Source organism: Macrosteles quadrilineatus, unplaced genomic scaffold (assembly GCF_028750875.1).
Source record: "Macrosteles quadrilineatus isolate MER2022 unplaced genomic scaffold, UCM_ALF_1.0 Scaffold_3__2_contigs__length_128488019, whole genome shotgun sequence".
NCBI classification, from domain to species: Eukaryota; Metazoa; Arthropoda; class Insecta; order Hemiptera; family Cicadellidae; genus Macrosteles; species Macrosteles quadrilineatus.
This window is the reverse complement of record NW_026542596.1, coordinates 65,465,373-65,481,793: the sequence shown is the minus strand read 5'-3', so window position 1 is coordinate 65,481,793 and position 16,421 is coordinate 65,465,373. Positions and strand designations below refer to the sequence as shown.

At 36.1% G+C, this 16,421-nt stretch overlaps 1 protein-coding gene across 1 annotated transcript in view; it reads left to right on the top strand.

Moving 5' to 3' along the window:
* LOC128989700 (brefeldin A-inhibited guanine nucleotide-exchange protein 3-like) overlaps positions 1–16,421 on the top strand; it is a 53,438-nt gene that overhangs the window by 13,953 nt on the left and 23,064 nt on the right. Inside the window, exons 11-21 of the mRNA XM_054411701.1 lie at positions 2,877–3,061; positions 3,746–3,915; positions 5,514–5,624; positions 5,801–5,948; positions 6,895–7,040; positions 9,615–9,771; positions 10,798–10,905; positions 11,771–11,992; positions 12,099–12,324; positions 12,625–12,807; positions 14,323–14,484. Of these exons, the coding sequence (XP_054267676.1) occupies positions 2,877–3,061; positions 3,746–3,915; positions 5,514–5,624; positions 5,801–5,948; positions 6,895–7,040; positions 9,615–9,771; positions 10,798–10,905; positions 11,771–11,992; positions 12,099–12,324; positions 12,625–12,807; positions 14,323–14,484 (1,818 nt within the window). The remainder of the gene's footprint in view (positions 1–2,876; positions 3,062–3,745; positions 3,916–5,513; positions 5,625–5,800; positions 5,949–6,894; positions 7,041–9,614; positions 9,772–10,797; positions 10,906–11,770; positions 11,993–12,098; positions 12,325–12,624; positions 12,808–14,322; positions 14,485–16,421) is intronic.

Here is a 16,421-nt window from a genome sequence, read left to right as displayed (position 1 = left end):
GCACTGAAAGGACAGGGCCTCTGCAAACTCTTGCAAACAACAAAATTCTTTTACATTTTATTTATTGGCTTCCCCTTCAAACAATTCTGTTAATAACAATTTAAATTAATATTTACTCCAATTTTTTATATAATATTTAAACTTATCTTTATCTTTACACGTTCCCATAGCACATAGTACATTTTTATTTAATTTTAAACTTTTTCTTCAATTGCAAATTAGCTCAAAAAATATATATATTTTTTAACAACTCGAGTCTATGCACAGACCACTGAGGTCTATGTAGACTCATTTCCATTATCTATTACATTAGTTATTATTCAAGCCGGAGCAAACATTCAACTAGTATTTAAGTTTTTACTATTATAACTTCATAAATTTAATTTTACTAGAATTAATTTACGTAAACAATTTACTGTATAATGCTTCAAGACTATATATATTTGTATTTTATTTTTTTGAAAAATTGTAAATTTTTTTATATATTGTGGAATCAAAACTGATTTGATTTGATTTGATAAAATGCATACCTCGGTCCATGGCAATGACCATAGCGTCGCATATATGTGGCGATCGGTAGAGAACATGCTAAAAGTCAACTTTATGTTTGTAAGTGTTAAGCACCACATCTCCAACATAAAAACCTAAAAATTGGAATTTAATTTCCATCATATTATGTAAAATTTAAGAAGTTTTTAAGTTAAATAGATTTCAAGCTAAAATGTAATAATTGCCTAGTAAATTATTGATTAGGCCTATATGGAATTACTAAACATAAAGTAATAAATTTTCCTTATGTAAAATGTTTTAAATGTAGGCTAATTTAAACTAAATAATTTAATGGAAAAATTGAAAATCAGATTAAAAAAAAGTTTTTAACTGTATCCTCTATCCGTCTATAGTTTCACTCTCACATTCTGAATATCTAAATAGCAATGGTGGAATGCTCGCTTAACATTTCATTGGGTTTGAAAAGAGATCAAAATTTACTAAAGTCTGCTGAATCCGTCCTTTTCAATTAGCTGATTATGAGTCATTGGTGTTTTGTTTGGGATAACAATTGAAAATGCACAACAGTATTTACAATCCGGTGTTTTTTGTTTATCTTCAGTGACCAATCCCGAATAATATTTCTGTGGCCGGTCTTTTGTTTAGAGAACTACAGTAGTGATAATGATTCCATTGTAGAATATTTCTTTTGTTACGTTTCAACTCTTTACACTTTAAGCCATGTAGGCTAGTAAAATAATCTAAAAAATAATTTAATATGTAAAAAATTTTTGAACTAATTTTAAAAACAAGTATTTTAAAATTATGCATCCTAGTTAATTAGGCTATTTCATTTGTTAGTGAAATGGACAAACTAAACGTTAATTATAGTAAAATAAAATGTTTCTCCTAAATATGTGACATGGCGCATTTAAGCTATATTTAACTTTTAAATTGACTACCGGTACATGTAGGCTACAATAATTGATGCATTTTATTTTTATCATTAATTAATTGTTTCTTTCTTCTTTCTCTAAAATTTGAACCTCCAGACTGTTTGATTATAGTGTCCAGCAGATCCAGTGGTCAAAAATGAGGTTTAGATTATCACATAAAAACTAGTGTAGTCCCTAATAGTCACTCATATCCCCCCCACCCACCCCCCTCCCCAAATATGACGGCCTACATCATACAACAGCTTTTTTATGTTCCCTGTCCCGCTCTAATGGTGTCTTTGAAGAGACATCTTAACTCTTAAGTAATTAAAATTTCAAAGATAATATGTTGAATTTCAAATTTTAGCACGTTTACTGCGGTTGTGTGATGGCTGGCCGGGTTCGGGAATAGCTAATGTGCTGCGTGAATGAATGAAAATGTGAATGTGTCCAAAAATGTTTAAATTTATTTTCATCCAATAGGATAGGCATAATTATACAACACACTACCCTCGTTGTGGACACAGTTTTACAAGAAGAAGCCACTAAACAAAAGTGCTAACGGGGCCTCAGTACTGCCAAATGGAGGGAAAAAAGGCAAAAAAGGTGTTTAGTACAATTTTGAGGTTAGGTTCTTTCACAATACTACACTACACTGCAAACTACAATCATTTTTGTTATTCTCTGCAATGTCACTAAATATAAGCCAAAATCACACACTACACTGTTCAAAAAAGCACAGCACAGTAAGGTACAATAAAGGTCAATCTGGAAACGATTTGCACCTAAATGACGTACGAAACCAGCACTAAACGCGGTGACAGTACAACATTTACCGCAGAATCCAGAAAAACAATTGAAAAAAAAGATAATTGTAGTGGATGAAATTGAGGCAATGTTAGTGAGGGAAGCGCATCGCTACATTTATACTTTATAGTAGGGCGCAATGCGCATGCCATGCTAGTGCTCAGGTGCTACAACTATAGTAGCCCGCAGCAAACGTGTCATATGTAACGTGTCTTATGTAATTTTCAAGACCTAGGTTTGATGGATCTCAGACTTGTTACTTCTTTTTACCAAGACTGACTTTTCTCATTCAGGTATGCCTGATGAAAATCCACAAAATAACCTCAGTAAAGTTTAGTAAAAATTGTATCCAATTTTTTTTTCAAGTTGCTCCAAGATTTTCCTCTCTCCTTTTTATGGCTTATCTTACATCAGTGATAGATTATTATTACTATTTTCATAACTTACTGAGCTTCGTTAGATTATTTTAGCCGGTTTATTCTTAAGTTCATCAACCTTTACTCGTTTTCTCAGTTTATGGATTCATAATTCTGTTTCACCTTCCAAAACAATGTTAATATATAAGTTTATTTTTTACTTTACCATGCATCAAGAGTTAACACCATGTAGAGACAATTGAACATCAACATTGACACAATGTTGCAGAGTGATGGACTCCATAGAGGAGTGTAGCCAGTGCAGTGACCCGGCCATGGTGCACACTAGTGCCTCCTGTATAGTTGCTATGTTAGCTACACTGCAGGAGCTGTCCACTGGCAAGGGAGTCACCACCAAGTACATGGACAAGATCAACGCATTGTACCCAACACTCAGACATTGCGACTACAGAGGTATGGCCAGACATTAGTCAGAGTGATGATATTGAATGATTGATGAGTGATGATGAGAATGATTGATATTGATAGAAAATATTCATATTGTAGATTACTAAGAGTAATTGTTATGATGTTAATAAACAACAAAGTTAAGCTTGAAGAAGTCTGTAAAATCTGAGCTGATCTTATTTTAATTCAGCCTTACCATCTTTTAAGTGGAGCTCTCCAATTTTGACTTCTTACGAACATTAATCACATAATTAATTAATCTAACGAAATTCAAATATTTTTATGGTTTACTAAGATCATTTGGCCTAATTTAGAACAACAGTGGTCAAGTAAACGATCTTTAAGCTGTAATATTGCTAGTAACATCGGAGCTTGAAGACGCAACTGAGAATTTGAGTGTTCTCTTAGACATGATGAATGCACTATGGTTTGAGTGTTGACAGCAAAAAATTATTGCAATTGTTAGACAAACTGCGATAGCAACCCTCAATTGATTTGCTTAAATATCAGCTGAATTTTCAACAGTGTTTTCCATCAACAATGCAGATGGTTGACATAGTTGATAATTGCAGAAAACTAGACACACATTATGTAACTATAATACTATATCAGATATGTCTATGACCGCAACATCTGTTGCTGTTCCAAAGATGTCACCTAGTGACACTACACCGCTAACCTTGGTTACAGGTGCCCTGACGTATGAGAGCATGGCCAGACTGCCCCACCTGTACCTGGAGAAGGAGATGAACAAAGACAACACAGCTGATGAGCAGAGTGATAGAGAGAGCAGTAGTAGCAGTGGACACTCGTCTGGGCCTACCGAGGGGCCGGAGGAGGACTATCAGATAGACTCTGATGTAATATGATTGTATAACTTTTAATGCAGGGATTTTAATTGTTTTCACCTTTTAAATTGATGGACCTGAACATTAATTTGGGTTTTATAATTCTGAACACAGCGTCACAGCATTATAGCTTAGCTAAAGGCCATAGAGGATTGACTGATAGTTGAACGTGACCCTCCAGAGCCAGAGCGGCCAGAGTCTAGGACTGCAACCTTTCAATTATATGCTTATATTGATCTGATAGTTGGATTTTTTTTATTTACCATCCTAATCAATCTAATTGTAAGTAGGCATTTATCTTAAGTTTTAAGTACGAGGGCTATCCAGAAAGTGACAGATGTAATATGTCGTCAATAATTTTTGCTGACGACTCAACTTTTTTTTGTAATGATGTCAACATTGAAACTATTAAGGGTCAGATGGAAAATTGCATTTCTGAATGTAATATATGGTTTAAAAGTAATGGTTTGTTGTTAAATAGTAGCAAAACCCAGTCTATTTTGTTTAGCTTAAGAAACAGGAATCTTAGCTTATCTTATGTGAATGAGAATGTAAAACTGTTAGGAATACATTTAGACTTAAAACTCAATTGGAATTCCCACATAAATAATGTTACAAGTAGACTATCAAGAGTAGTTCATCTTCTTCGAAAACTAAAAACTTGTATACCAAAATCCTACTTGAGAATGGCTTACTTTGCTTTTTTCAATAGCATTATAAGCTATGGTATACTACTTGGGGCTGTGGCCATGGCATGAAAAGAGTCTTGTCAAAGCAAAAGGAAGCTATTAGAATAATTACAAGTTCTAGTTACCATGCACATTGTAAACCACTTTTTGTCCGTGAAAAAATTTTAACTGTTTATAGCTTGTTTATTTTTAAGTGTTTGTTACATGTAAAAGCAAATCTAGGTTCCATAGCTTTAAGAGGTGAAACTCATGTCCATTTAACCAGGAGGAGACATTACTTAGATTTACCTCAAGCAAGGCTTGCAAAAACACAAGAATCCTTTTCTTATCTTGGAATTAAATTGTTTAACAGGCTACCTCTTGAGTCACACCATGTTAGCATGAAGTCCTTTAAATCTAGTCTAATGGCCTGGCTGCTTGAAAACCCGTTTTATAGCTTGGAAGAATATTTTAAATGTTCCAGAATTAATTTAAGTTTTAGTAATTAATTATTGACATTGACTAGTCTTGCTCTGTTATGTTTACACCTTGTTACCTTGTTTATAGTTATATAGATGGCATTGTTGATCTTTAGATATATATTCACTCTTGTTAATTTATTAGTCTTAGTATCTTGACGTCAACTGTACAAGTGTGCAATCTTGTTTCTTGTTGAAATAAATCTTTGAATCTTTGATGTTTTGGCTTGGCGAAGCAGTAGGCAGGGCTAATAACAGACCAGAGATTATTTTTTGAGCGGCCTTCAAATAGGGGTTTGTGGAATCAGCTTGATTAATCCATGGTAATCGGTACATATTGGATTTATTATTTACCTTTCAGCATTCCACTTCATTCACAAGTTTGTGTACAAAGCTATTCAACATTGAACATTGGGGTTTCTATCAGCACTCAGTGGTCCTGTAGTTGTAGTGGATGTTTCAGATGGATGAGCTGGAAGCTGAGGCAGAGAGGAGAAGAGAGGAAAGAGAAGCGCAGAGGTTGGAGAAGCTACAAGAGGCAAAGACAATGCAAGATGAGGACACTCAGTTTTTGGTGAGCTGCTACTCCTAATTACTGTAGCAAAGTGTAGTACTATTCCAACTCAACTTTTAACAATTTCTCAGGTACTCCCAAAGAAGTAATTACTTATCCTTTGTTCAAAGACAATAAAAAAACAAATATACACTTTTCACATTAGCATGTGTTTTCTGAATTCACTTTTTCTGTAGATGCCAGCAGAGTCAATGGATGGGGAGCGCCACAACGCCAGATACTTCATGAGTACCCTGGTCAACCTGGTTCCTTCCTTACTGCCTCTGAGGTCGTCCATCCAGGTGGACGAAGCACTTCAGGAGTTTGCTTCTAAATATTGTCAAGGTTTGTTTTCTAGCTTGTGATGCGTAACTGAGCTCTTAGGTTGAGTGCATCACCTATTCCCCCTAACACTGTCAGGATTAGCAGTTATCTTTAAGGAAAGAATCTATTTGAAAATGTGTGTGCCTTTTTCATATTTAACAAATCTTCCAATCATTGAATCACCGGTCACTTGGCAATGTTTGTTAATTACAGTAACGTATGCTGTTGTAATAATTGTACTTCAAGAAAATTTTACAGATCTTCTAATAAACATTAGAAATATGTTACCAAAGTTTCCTGTTCAGGATTTGTGAGAAGACCTGCCCAGGATATTTTTGTCAAGGTAATTTCACTTCGACATGTCCCATGGAGAATGTGAACCTTAAACCTCATCTTACTTTGATGTGATCTTTTAAATTAACTCCATTAAGAGCAAGCTTTTAAATTAATTAAGAGCAAAAGGTCTTGTCTGCCAATTCTGCTCAGTGCTCACTTAATGATTTGTTTTTGATTGTGATTCTTTGGTTGACATAATATTTTCTCTCGTGTCATTACATTAATAAAAAGTCCAAAGGAAATGTGTGTTAAAACTACAACAAAATAATGTCTTATCTGTTCTAGATGGAAAACGAGAACCTTACAAGGATAATAAATGTTTTCCAGTAAATGGATTGAACCTGTTTGGCTTCATAGCTTTTTAACCATCAATCAGTCTAGGTGTACCATTTTCTTAGCATTCACAACTACACCTAGCTGCTATGAAGGTGCTATGTTGTTTACTACTGGGCAATGACAGTTTTAACTTTTAAACTGGCGTGGCAGAAAAGAGATGTGATGAGCTTTACTTCAAAAGATTGAATGACTAACCGCAATACTTGACATCAACCATCTTACAGTGTCATTTCCTGCTACATAAGCGGTTTACGTCTGTGTAAAATAACCGTAGGTTGAACAAAATATTTTTCAGAACAATACGCGAGAAAAGACTTCAATGGTACCATCATGAACGCTGATGGAATCTACCTCGCCACCTACGCCGCTCTTCTGCTTAACTTGAAGTTAATACAACAAGGATACTACGACAATGACACAAAGAATATTCCCTTGAATGAGGTGAGTCATTTGGAGTTCTATACTTTTGTTCACTTGATTACATTTTTAAATCTATAGTAAGGGAATTGTGTACTATTTAGTATTTAGCACATAATTACTAAGATGATTGCTATGCAAATATTATATAAATTTGAATAAGCTGTTTTATCAACAACTCACTCTTTAATAACACAATACTTCACACTATATAGAACACATAAAACCTTTGGCTATTCAGACATTATGTATAAGTTGTTAATATTGCCAGTTTTTTAGTTCAAAATTGTCCAACATATTGCGCTGATGTAAATTACAGATTTCTGTTTATTGCTTTTATCAAATTCAAACTCATAGGTTGACTGTGAAAGCTATAGTATTCTTTATATTACCTAAACTATATCAGTTACAAAAAATAAGGTAGAAAATAGAATTTTAGACAGCAGCACAACCTGTGACTGGTTCATTCAAATTGATTATTAGACAAATTGGCAACATCTGCTACACATAGATTGAATGACTATTTCAGAATTCCAAAAGTCAAAGCATACATCCATTTGACCATTGGAACAATAGTCAAATATATAACATGAACAATATGAAATTAGTAAATAAACCAATACTAAAACAAAACAGCTGTAATTTGTCTTCCAATCAATTCAATAACAACAAACTTTACACTCATACACTTAACACAAACACACAAGAATATAATATTATTTTTCAAGCAAGAAAATTACCTGTGAAAATCTTAACCCACGACATAGTAACAATATCATATAATGGATCATACAATCTACCCACTTTGTGCTTACTGCAAAGGACCCATACACGATGTCGTCGTAAACGCATTAGGGCAAACTTATCATGAGCATCACTTTTTGTGTGCTGAATGTGCAAATCCAATCAAAGGAGGAACATTTAAATTGCACAATAATCAACCATTCTGCATTGAAGACTATGATAAACTCTTTGCTAAAAGATGCACTGCCTGCCAGGGAATCATCAAAGATTTTGTTTTGACCGCCAATAATAAATCATACCACAGAAACTGTTTTGTTTGCACAAATTGCAAGATATCGCTTCATAAAGGGTTTTATGAAAAGGACGACAACCCTTACTGCCAAGATTGTGCAGTTTCTATGTTTAGTAATCGCTGTAAGTTCTGCAACCTGCCTATTCAGGGATTGGCCTTGAACGTCATGGGGGGAAAATTCCACCCGAGTTGTTTCAGATGCCACAAATGTGAAGAGCCTATCAAAGGAGACACTTTCAAGTTGGAAAATGGCCAGCCTGTTTGTGTTGGCTGTTCTTCTTGATGATTATTAGACAGAAGCAAAAACTAATTTAACAGAAGAACATGGCAATAGTATGTAAATTTAAAAATTACAAATATTTCTATTATAAAACTGTTGTGCTTATTTGGAAATAGCAGATCTATTTGCAGATTTATATGATTTTTCACATTTTGAATAGATTATAAATATATCAAAGTATAACAAATGGCGTGTATCTATTGAAGCCATTCTGAGTAGCTTATAAAATATATTAAACTATTTTTATTTTAAGAATATTGTAACTTAGTGATTGTCACAGTTTCCAATGAACCATTTCTCAGATAGGTAAGCTATATTCAAAAATACATTAACGGGTTTTCTCATATTTACCTCCTCCACAAAGAAGTAAGATGAAGAGGAAACATGCTTATAGAACAACCGTGCGCTTTTAGCTCTGGAATGGTGGGGTGGAAATATACTAGTACCGAGCAAGGAAGAGCCCAACAGCTATTGTTTACAACAGCATTTGTAGCGCACAGGCTCTTCCTACAGTGTGAGAACTGTAGTACGTGATGGCGTGGGGGAAGAGAACGGAAGGGAATATGTACTAGACACGAGGGACTGTGTACCATTGAATGTATCCTTTGTATCTTACTTCTATGTGCCTTCTCACATTATAATGCTTAAGCTAATGCACAGTGGAATAACTTACCCTTTGCCATTGTAAGCTGGGGATGGATGTAGCCCAAATGGTGGTTGGTGAGGCCTCTAACCTAACCTAATAAGGGATGGAGCTCCCTCTCCCACCCTCCTAAACAATCTTCTGCATGCCTACACCTTGGAAAGGATTAAATAGGATCCTTGTTTTTACCGTTTCCTCGTGGAGTGTCTCCGAAAGCTTAACAATGTTGTTGTTGAGTATTTTTGAGTTGTAACCTGTTAATTTTTTCTAGCATTTCGGTTTAGTTTAAGTTTAACTGATAACTTGCTTAACAAAAACAAGAATCTATAATTTTGTAATTGTTTACCGATCAGACACAAAAAAGAGACAAAAGCCTGTTTTGTGTTGAATTGGGAGTTGTTGAAGTTCGTTACGCCACTGTTTAAATTATGCCAATTTTAGTGCAAACCTTGTTTGACATTAACATCAAGTTAATCCTAACCCAACCTAACCTAACCTAACCAGCCTAAGGGAGAGAGAGTTGATGAAATTCAGTACACCACTACTAATTAAAGTTTTGAGTGTGTATAACAATTTTAAAAACTAACATAAGTAAAGCCTGACCTGAGTTAACCAGCCTAATCGCATGTGCCTTGCTAGATGGAGTTTGTACAAGAAGTCCATGACAGCGGAGTGTTGGTCTACCTTAGTGCTACATGGCTGTCAGAGTTGTATCAGCTGGTACTCACTGTCTCTCCTCTACAGAACTACAGTCCAGAGAGTTCCGACACTCCGGCGCTTATAAACTTGTTAACAGGTTGATCTTATAGTCTGGTTGTCACTTTCTGTTCCGCTTATCCATATTGTTTTGCTTTTGTCATCCACAACATTCACTTTGTTTTTGGTTTGCTTTTGTTATCTGTAAAGACTCCACTTGTTTTTTTTGTTTTGCTTCTATCATCTGCAAACACACTGTAAACTGCAAATCGACTTTGTCAATGATATGTAATGTATCCTTATGGCAAATAAAGATTGATTGATTGATCTGCAAAAAAGCCTCTTCACTTTGTTCTTTTACTTTTATAATCTGCAAAATCTCTCCACTTTTGTTTTTGTTTTGCTTCTGTCATCCTCAAAGCCTCTGCACATTGTTTTAGTTTTGCTTTTGTTGTTCCCAAAACCTTTCCTCTTTAGTTTTCAATTTAATTCAGATCCCACACTATACTCACTTTTTCACTGGTGAGAATTTTTATCCCTCCACAGGTGATTTTGATTTTAAAACTTGAGATGACTCATAGTATATGAGTGACTCATTTCTTGATAAGGAATACTTTGGCAACAAGTGTATGTATGTATATATACATACAGTTTATATTAATGAGGTAAATATACCTGAAACAGTTACTAGCCTAAAAAAAGTACACAAAATAATAACAGAAAACAAAACACAGATCTGAACTCTAGCAGAATTTAGTGGCGCAAGAGGTCATACACAGTTTCGTTGTCTGTATTACACGACCTTTAACATTCCAACTGAGTGAAAGAATTAGTGGGGAAGTAGCTATAAAAAATAACCAGTTCTGGTCTTCAAGAACAATGAACTGACGTCCAACTGTGACACTGTTGGGAAAAAAGGTTTGTAAATAAATGGTTAAAACACAATAGACCTTGGTTGGTATCCTTTAGTCTAGGGTTTTATAGCCTGAAACTATTTTTACTTCTCAACCATAAACCTCCACAGATGCAATATGAATAGTTCCTTTTCTCTCAATCTGGTTGCCATAGACCAACTTTTTCTGCTGTGATTATGCCAAAGGCTAAGAGTTATCTTGACATGTTACAGACCTGGACGGCCTAGGCAGCAGTCAGCAAGGTGGACAAATGCTATCAGACTTCCAGAAGCTAGAGAGAGCAACAACGAGAGTGGAGGTCAGCCCAGAGGTTGAGGCAGGTGAGTCCACCAATGTGGGTGTAATTGTACATATATCTAAACATTTGAATACCCAAAGATGCCATCTTGCAAATTAATTACAAAAAAAGGTTAAACTAGATGGTAAGCATCTATGTCCAAAGTAGACTATTGAAGCTTGAGTGATTGAGTTTGTAAAACACACGCTTTACAGGAAACCATCTTTTGACAAATCTATAATTCATGCTAAAAGAACGGAAACAGTTACTAAATAATGGTGTAAATACCTGCATCTATGTGATCAATGTGTTGTTAAAATGCAACCAGTTTCGACTCACAAAGGAGTCATCGTCGAGCCAGTACAGATGTCTTCTTGCTTCATTTGAAGGTCGTCAATTCGTAATAAATAAATACATTTAACACGCACACGTACACGAACATAGAAACGAACATTTAAGGTTAAAAACGAAAGATAATACTATAGCAGTAACGGGACACGACGTGATCGGGCGGGGGTTATGTCTGTACTGGCCCGACGATGACTCCTTTGTGAGTCTAAACTGGTTGCATTTTAGCAACACATTGATCACATAGATGCAGGTATTTACACCATTATTTAGTATTTAAATCTGATCAGGAGGCTAAAACTCAATATAATGAAGGAAACAGTTACATAGACACTGATAGAGAGATTCCACAATACAACTTGTGGTTTCAATTGAAAATGAATGGAAAAAATAATAAAAAGTATAAGTTAAGTTTTTTTACAAGCCTTGAAATAGTTCACTTTTGATTTTCTAACTAGACCTTGTATGCACATTAATCCATTCCTTTTGTATTGTAGTACTCTTAGACTTAAGTTCTCTTGCACGAGTATCTTATATCTGTATGTAACACATTTGTTCAGGTGTGAAGTTGTGTCGACGAGTTCTTACGTGCAGTTGGGACTCGATGTTGACTGTGTTGTCTGCACCGCTGAAGGAGCCGTCCCTGTCCACCAAGGGCTCTCGCAAGGTGTCTGCGATGCTGCTGCTCAGCAATGAGGCAGCCAAAGATGCGCTGCGTAGGGACGCAGTTGTCTGCAGCCTCGATGCGTTGCAGCGTGCGGCAACTCTCAGTAACGTTCTCGGTCAGTAATGGGGAATGTTGAATCAATTTTACCATTATGTACATATCTAAGAGTAAATATTACATTACTGGCAAACAGTTGCTCAAACAGTTGTGGCTTTTAACAGGAATGCAGAGCAGGTGTGGAGGGATATTCTCTCTACTGGCGTCCGCCTCATGTCCTGACGATGGTGATGTTACGCTGTTTCCCCAGCAGAGTTCTCCACTAGCTTTGGCTCTCTTGCAGAGACAAAAGAAGCTGCACGCCTCTCACGCTCTCAGCATGGACGTTATACTGTCCCGAGGTCTGGAGCTCGGCAGTCACGCATCGGACTGCTGGAAGCATGTGTTCAGGTGATAGTCCTTTGTAACTCTTAGAGTGCTATTTTTGTTACATTCCACTTACTTCTTGTGTAATGATCCTGGTGATTAATAGCCTTACCTCTCTTTAAATGAACTGCTTCTTTTGTATCTTTGACTAACTGATGGTATTCATCTCATTCCCATATGAAAGTTGTTGCCTGTTTAAGAATTGATATGGAAATGAACCTTTTGTTGAAAGACACCGACAGAGTCATCAGCTATCGATTACTGTTTTTGGTAGAATACAGGATTACCTGCAGCATGTTGTCAATGATTTGTCTTATGTTCCAGATGCTGCCTCCATATTAGTCAGTTGGAACACAGATTCTTCTCCCAGTCCAGTCAGCCCGCTGGCCTCTCTATGACCAAGATGACCTCTAATCCCAAGCCTCCCTCCACTTCCAGCCTAGACAAGATGTCTGCCGCAGACAGACTCCAGTTCAGCTTCACTCCGGACGACGACGATGAAGTGTGGTGAGATCTTACCATGGTTTTCCTTGTTTTAGTTATAAACTCTCTGTTTAGCTGTAGTATGTTAGTAAACAATTCCTATATTTTACATCAGTGTTAGTTTAGTTTGGTATAACACAAAATGCCAAAAATATTGGGCAGAGGAAACAGATTCGCTTTTTGTTCGGAGATAAATGGTCGTTGACCAGTTAATGTATTAGTTTTTCTTAAATTACAAAAAATAAATATTTTCTAGCTCGTGCTCTTTTTGGTGATATAAAATCTTAAGGAGTGTAGTTTAGTTTAGATTAGAAGGTAAGAAACAAGGCTAAAGTAAAAAAAAAAAAAAAAAAAAACAGTAATCCTTATAAAAAAACCTCAATTTCAATTGTTATGGAATCTGTGTGATTGGCTGTAGAATCTTGTTTTTCATTAGATGACAGCATCGTTGGATACTGGTCAATTCATTTTAACTTTATGAAACCCTTATAATGAATCTTCTTTCAGTCAAATTCCATATTGCATCTTGAAGAGCTACAAGATGTTTATGCATTTACCCTTAAGTGCCTTAGCTATCTATTGCACCAGTCAGAGCCAAGCCTTGACCGTTCCATGTCCTAAATTTCAAATCATTTGTACTAAGGTGGGTCTTTTTCATTAGAATCCGACCCTATTCCTAGGCATTTGGCTGGTGATCTATGACATGGTGTTTTTAAGGGGCATGTTGATTACCTTCTGCTCAACTTCCTTTGTCTGTCTCCAACCTCTCAAAGTCCTATCCACAAGGTAGGTTATTAGAGCATAATAATTGCCTTTGCAATATAAGGATACCATCAAGCGATATCCCTGCCACTGAAGAAGACACAGAGGACTGAATGAAGTAGGGGAAGTTAGTTAGTGAAGCCAAATACCTTCCTACATACAAATGACCATAGGAGTAACTAGTAAGATGCCTTTTCTATGGGTTCAACTTGTTTCTAGCTTTTAACTTTTATTCTTGTTTTTTGTACAGCTCATTTGACATGTAAGCTGGCACTTGACCGATCGCTACTAGCCTAGTTCAAAAACATTAAGTGACATCACACGGTTTGTGTTTTATGTCCTTGCGACCCACCTGAAGGCGCTCAAGTCCGTGAGTCAGCGGAAATGTTTGCAGTCCGGTCTTTTCATTACCTCCACCTTCCCTCCGCCTACACTGCCGGCGCAAGGCCCAAATGCCAGCTTACATGAGCTAGCATGAGCTGTAGCTGTAGCAATATATTATTGTTCCTTCATTATAGTTTTTAGCCCCTGAAGGCCCGAATAATATTATTATGGCACAAACTTAATCAACAGTTTTTAAGTTTGTACAACAACTGGTAGTTTCAGCAACAAATTTGGAGTTATCTTCAGGCTGTCATTAAACAGGAGAGAACGGCCGACAGGTAAACAAAGATTACCCATAAAACACAACATAACACAAACGTGGAAACTATTTCATGGCAATTATTTTATTCGTAGCGGATGCACAAATGTTTGATGAGTTGTATAACGTTGCAGGGTAGATGTATATAGTTTCTTGGCTACCAGCAACACAGCAATCACCACACAAACTGTAGCAGAGCTGATTTGTGAGAGCAAGGTAGACAGCACATCTCATGGCATTCTCAGTCAGGACTATGCAGCCAGGATCATATGTGTCCTCTCTCAGGCTGTGGACAAGTAAGTAAATTAAATAATGCCTACTTCTAAACCTATTTTTTCAATATCTTTGCCTTTTTGTTCTTTATTTTTGTAGATGTTAGATGTTGCAAGCATGCGTGAGTAATAAGTAAATCACGCTTTGCTGAAATTACCGGAAAAGAATTAGAATCTTACTAGTGTCCCTGTTGCTCGAATTCGAGCAATTTCTAAGTATTAGAGGCGTAATTTAAAAAGAATAACGGTCATAATTTCTGATATTATTAAAAGATTCGACCATACGATTATGGAAATATTCAAGATGTACATAACAGAATATATCAATTTATTCAGGTTCTCTGGTTTTTTTCCATTGTAATATTTACGCCAACCTAAATTCAAATAGTATATATGTATTTCATTTCAACCAAGTCAGTTAATGTTTGTAGCAAACTGTTAAATTAGCAAACTAATTGACTGTTCAACATTAACGTATGTTCTTCTTTTCACATTTAATTTCTGCCAACAGCTAGAGTTGCATAAAAATTTTTGTTTCCCATGTTAATCTAATGGAGAAATACAAAACTTTAAAGGGCACCAGGGCCTCACTCTCTAATTATTTCCCTAAAAAGAAAGTTTCCTGCACAACTTCACGTTACGCTCTTTCCAACGACACCAAAAACATGCCAATCGGTTCAGTAGTTTCGGAGGAGTAATTTTCACAAAAAACCTGCTTGCGTATTAAATAAGTATAGATATAAAAAAAGTTTACATTATTAGGTATAGCCATAGATAAAACATACTCCCTTAGTAGGTTTCCCATCCTTATGGAACAGCTGAAGCCAATTTTATTGTTAGTTCTGTCCGGTGTACTGTAGATTATGAGTTTTGTTTACAATTTGTTTCTATTATTTTAGGGTTGGTTTCCCATGATTTATGCCTCACTGTTTGGTTATATAGCTAGTGGACAAGTTATTGTTTATGATTAGATAGTTTTATTTGGTTAAACGAGGTTTTAAGTTACTGAAATAGCAAGAAAAGAACTGTAAACAAAACACGACTTTACAGTACACCGGACAGAATTAACAGTAAAATTGGCTTCAGCTGTTCCATAACGATGGGAAATCTACTAAGGAAGTATGTTTTATCTATGTTATAGCCAATGAATGAAAGAGCAGTTAATTTAGCAAAGCTGTGCCAATAACAAATCATAACATGGGATAAGTTTGCTTTGGATCAATCGTGAGATTAGATTAGTCTTAATTATCCGACCTTTGGTCCGATCCTGCACTGCTATTTGAACCTCCCTGTGGACAATCGAGTACCATGAGATTGTATGCTGTTTCTCCGTGTGGTGTGACTGTACAAGCAAGAGACAACTTTATATTGTTTTAGCTTTTAGCACTCTATATACTTGGTTAGTCAATTCCTCATACCTACATAGCTTTCTGCTCCCCCTCTCGTCCTGGCTATGGTGTTGTAAACCAAGAAGAGTGGCTGAGTGGACTAGCATCGCTGTAAGGTACCAAATTTAAAGGGAGGTAAAAACGTACTACGAAGAAATGAACACCAGAACTTACCCGATTTTTATCCACAATAGCCTACTTCTAGGCCTATGTGTTGGCCATAGCTTGGGCTATGGGCCAAAGAACATAGGCCAATTTTTAATCACAGTGAAGCACATACACACACTCACATGATATATTTATCATTAATCCATTTCACCAAATAAAGTCAAACCGACCGATTTTACGAGTATTTAACGCTGACGACAACATAATCCCAAACTGGTGTTTGTTTGTTGACAGACGACAGACGAAAACTAGACCAGCTCAACAAGTAAATTTGCGATCAGCTGTTGTCTAGTAGTACTTAAGTTCGCCGCTTGAGTGTGTAAGCCTCGAGCGGGCAGGAACGAAGGATTTTACTCCAAGACATTATTATTCGTTCGTATGCCGTCTTCGAAGTAACTTCGTCGT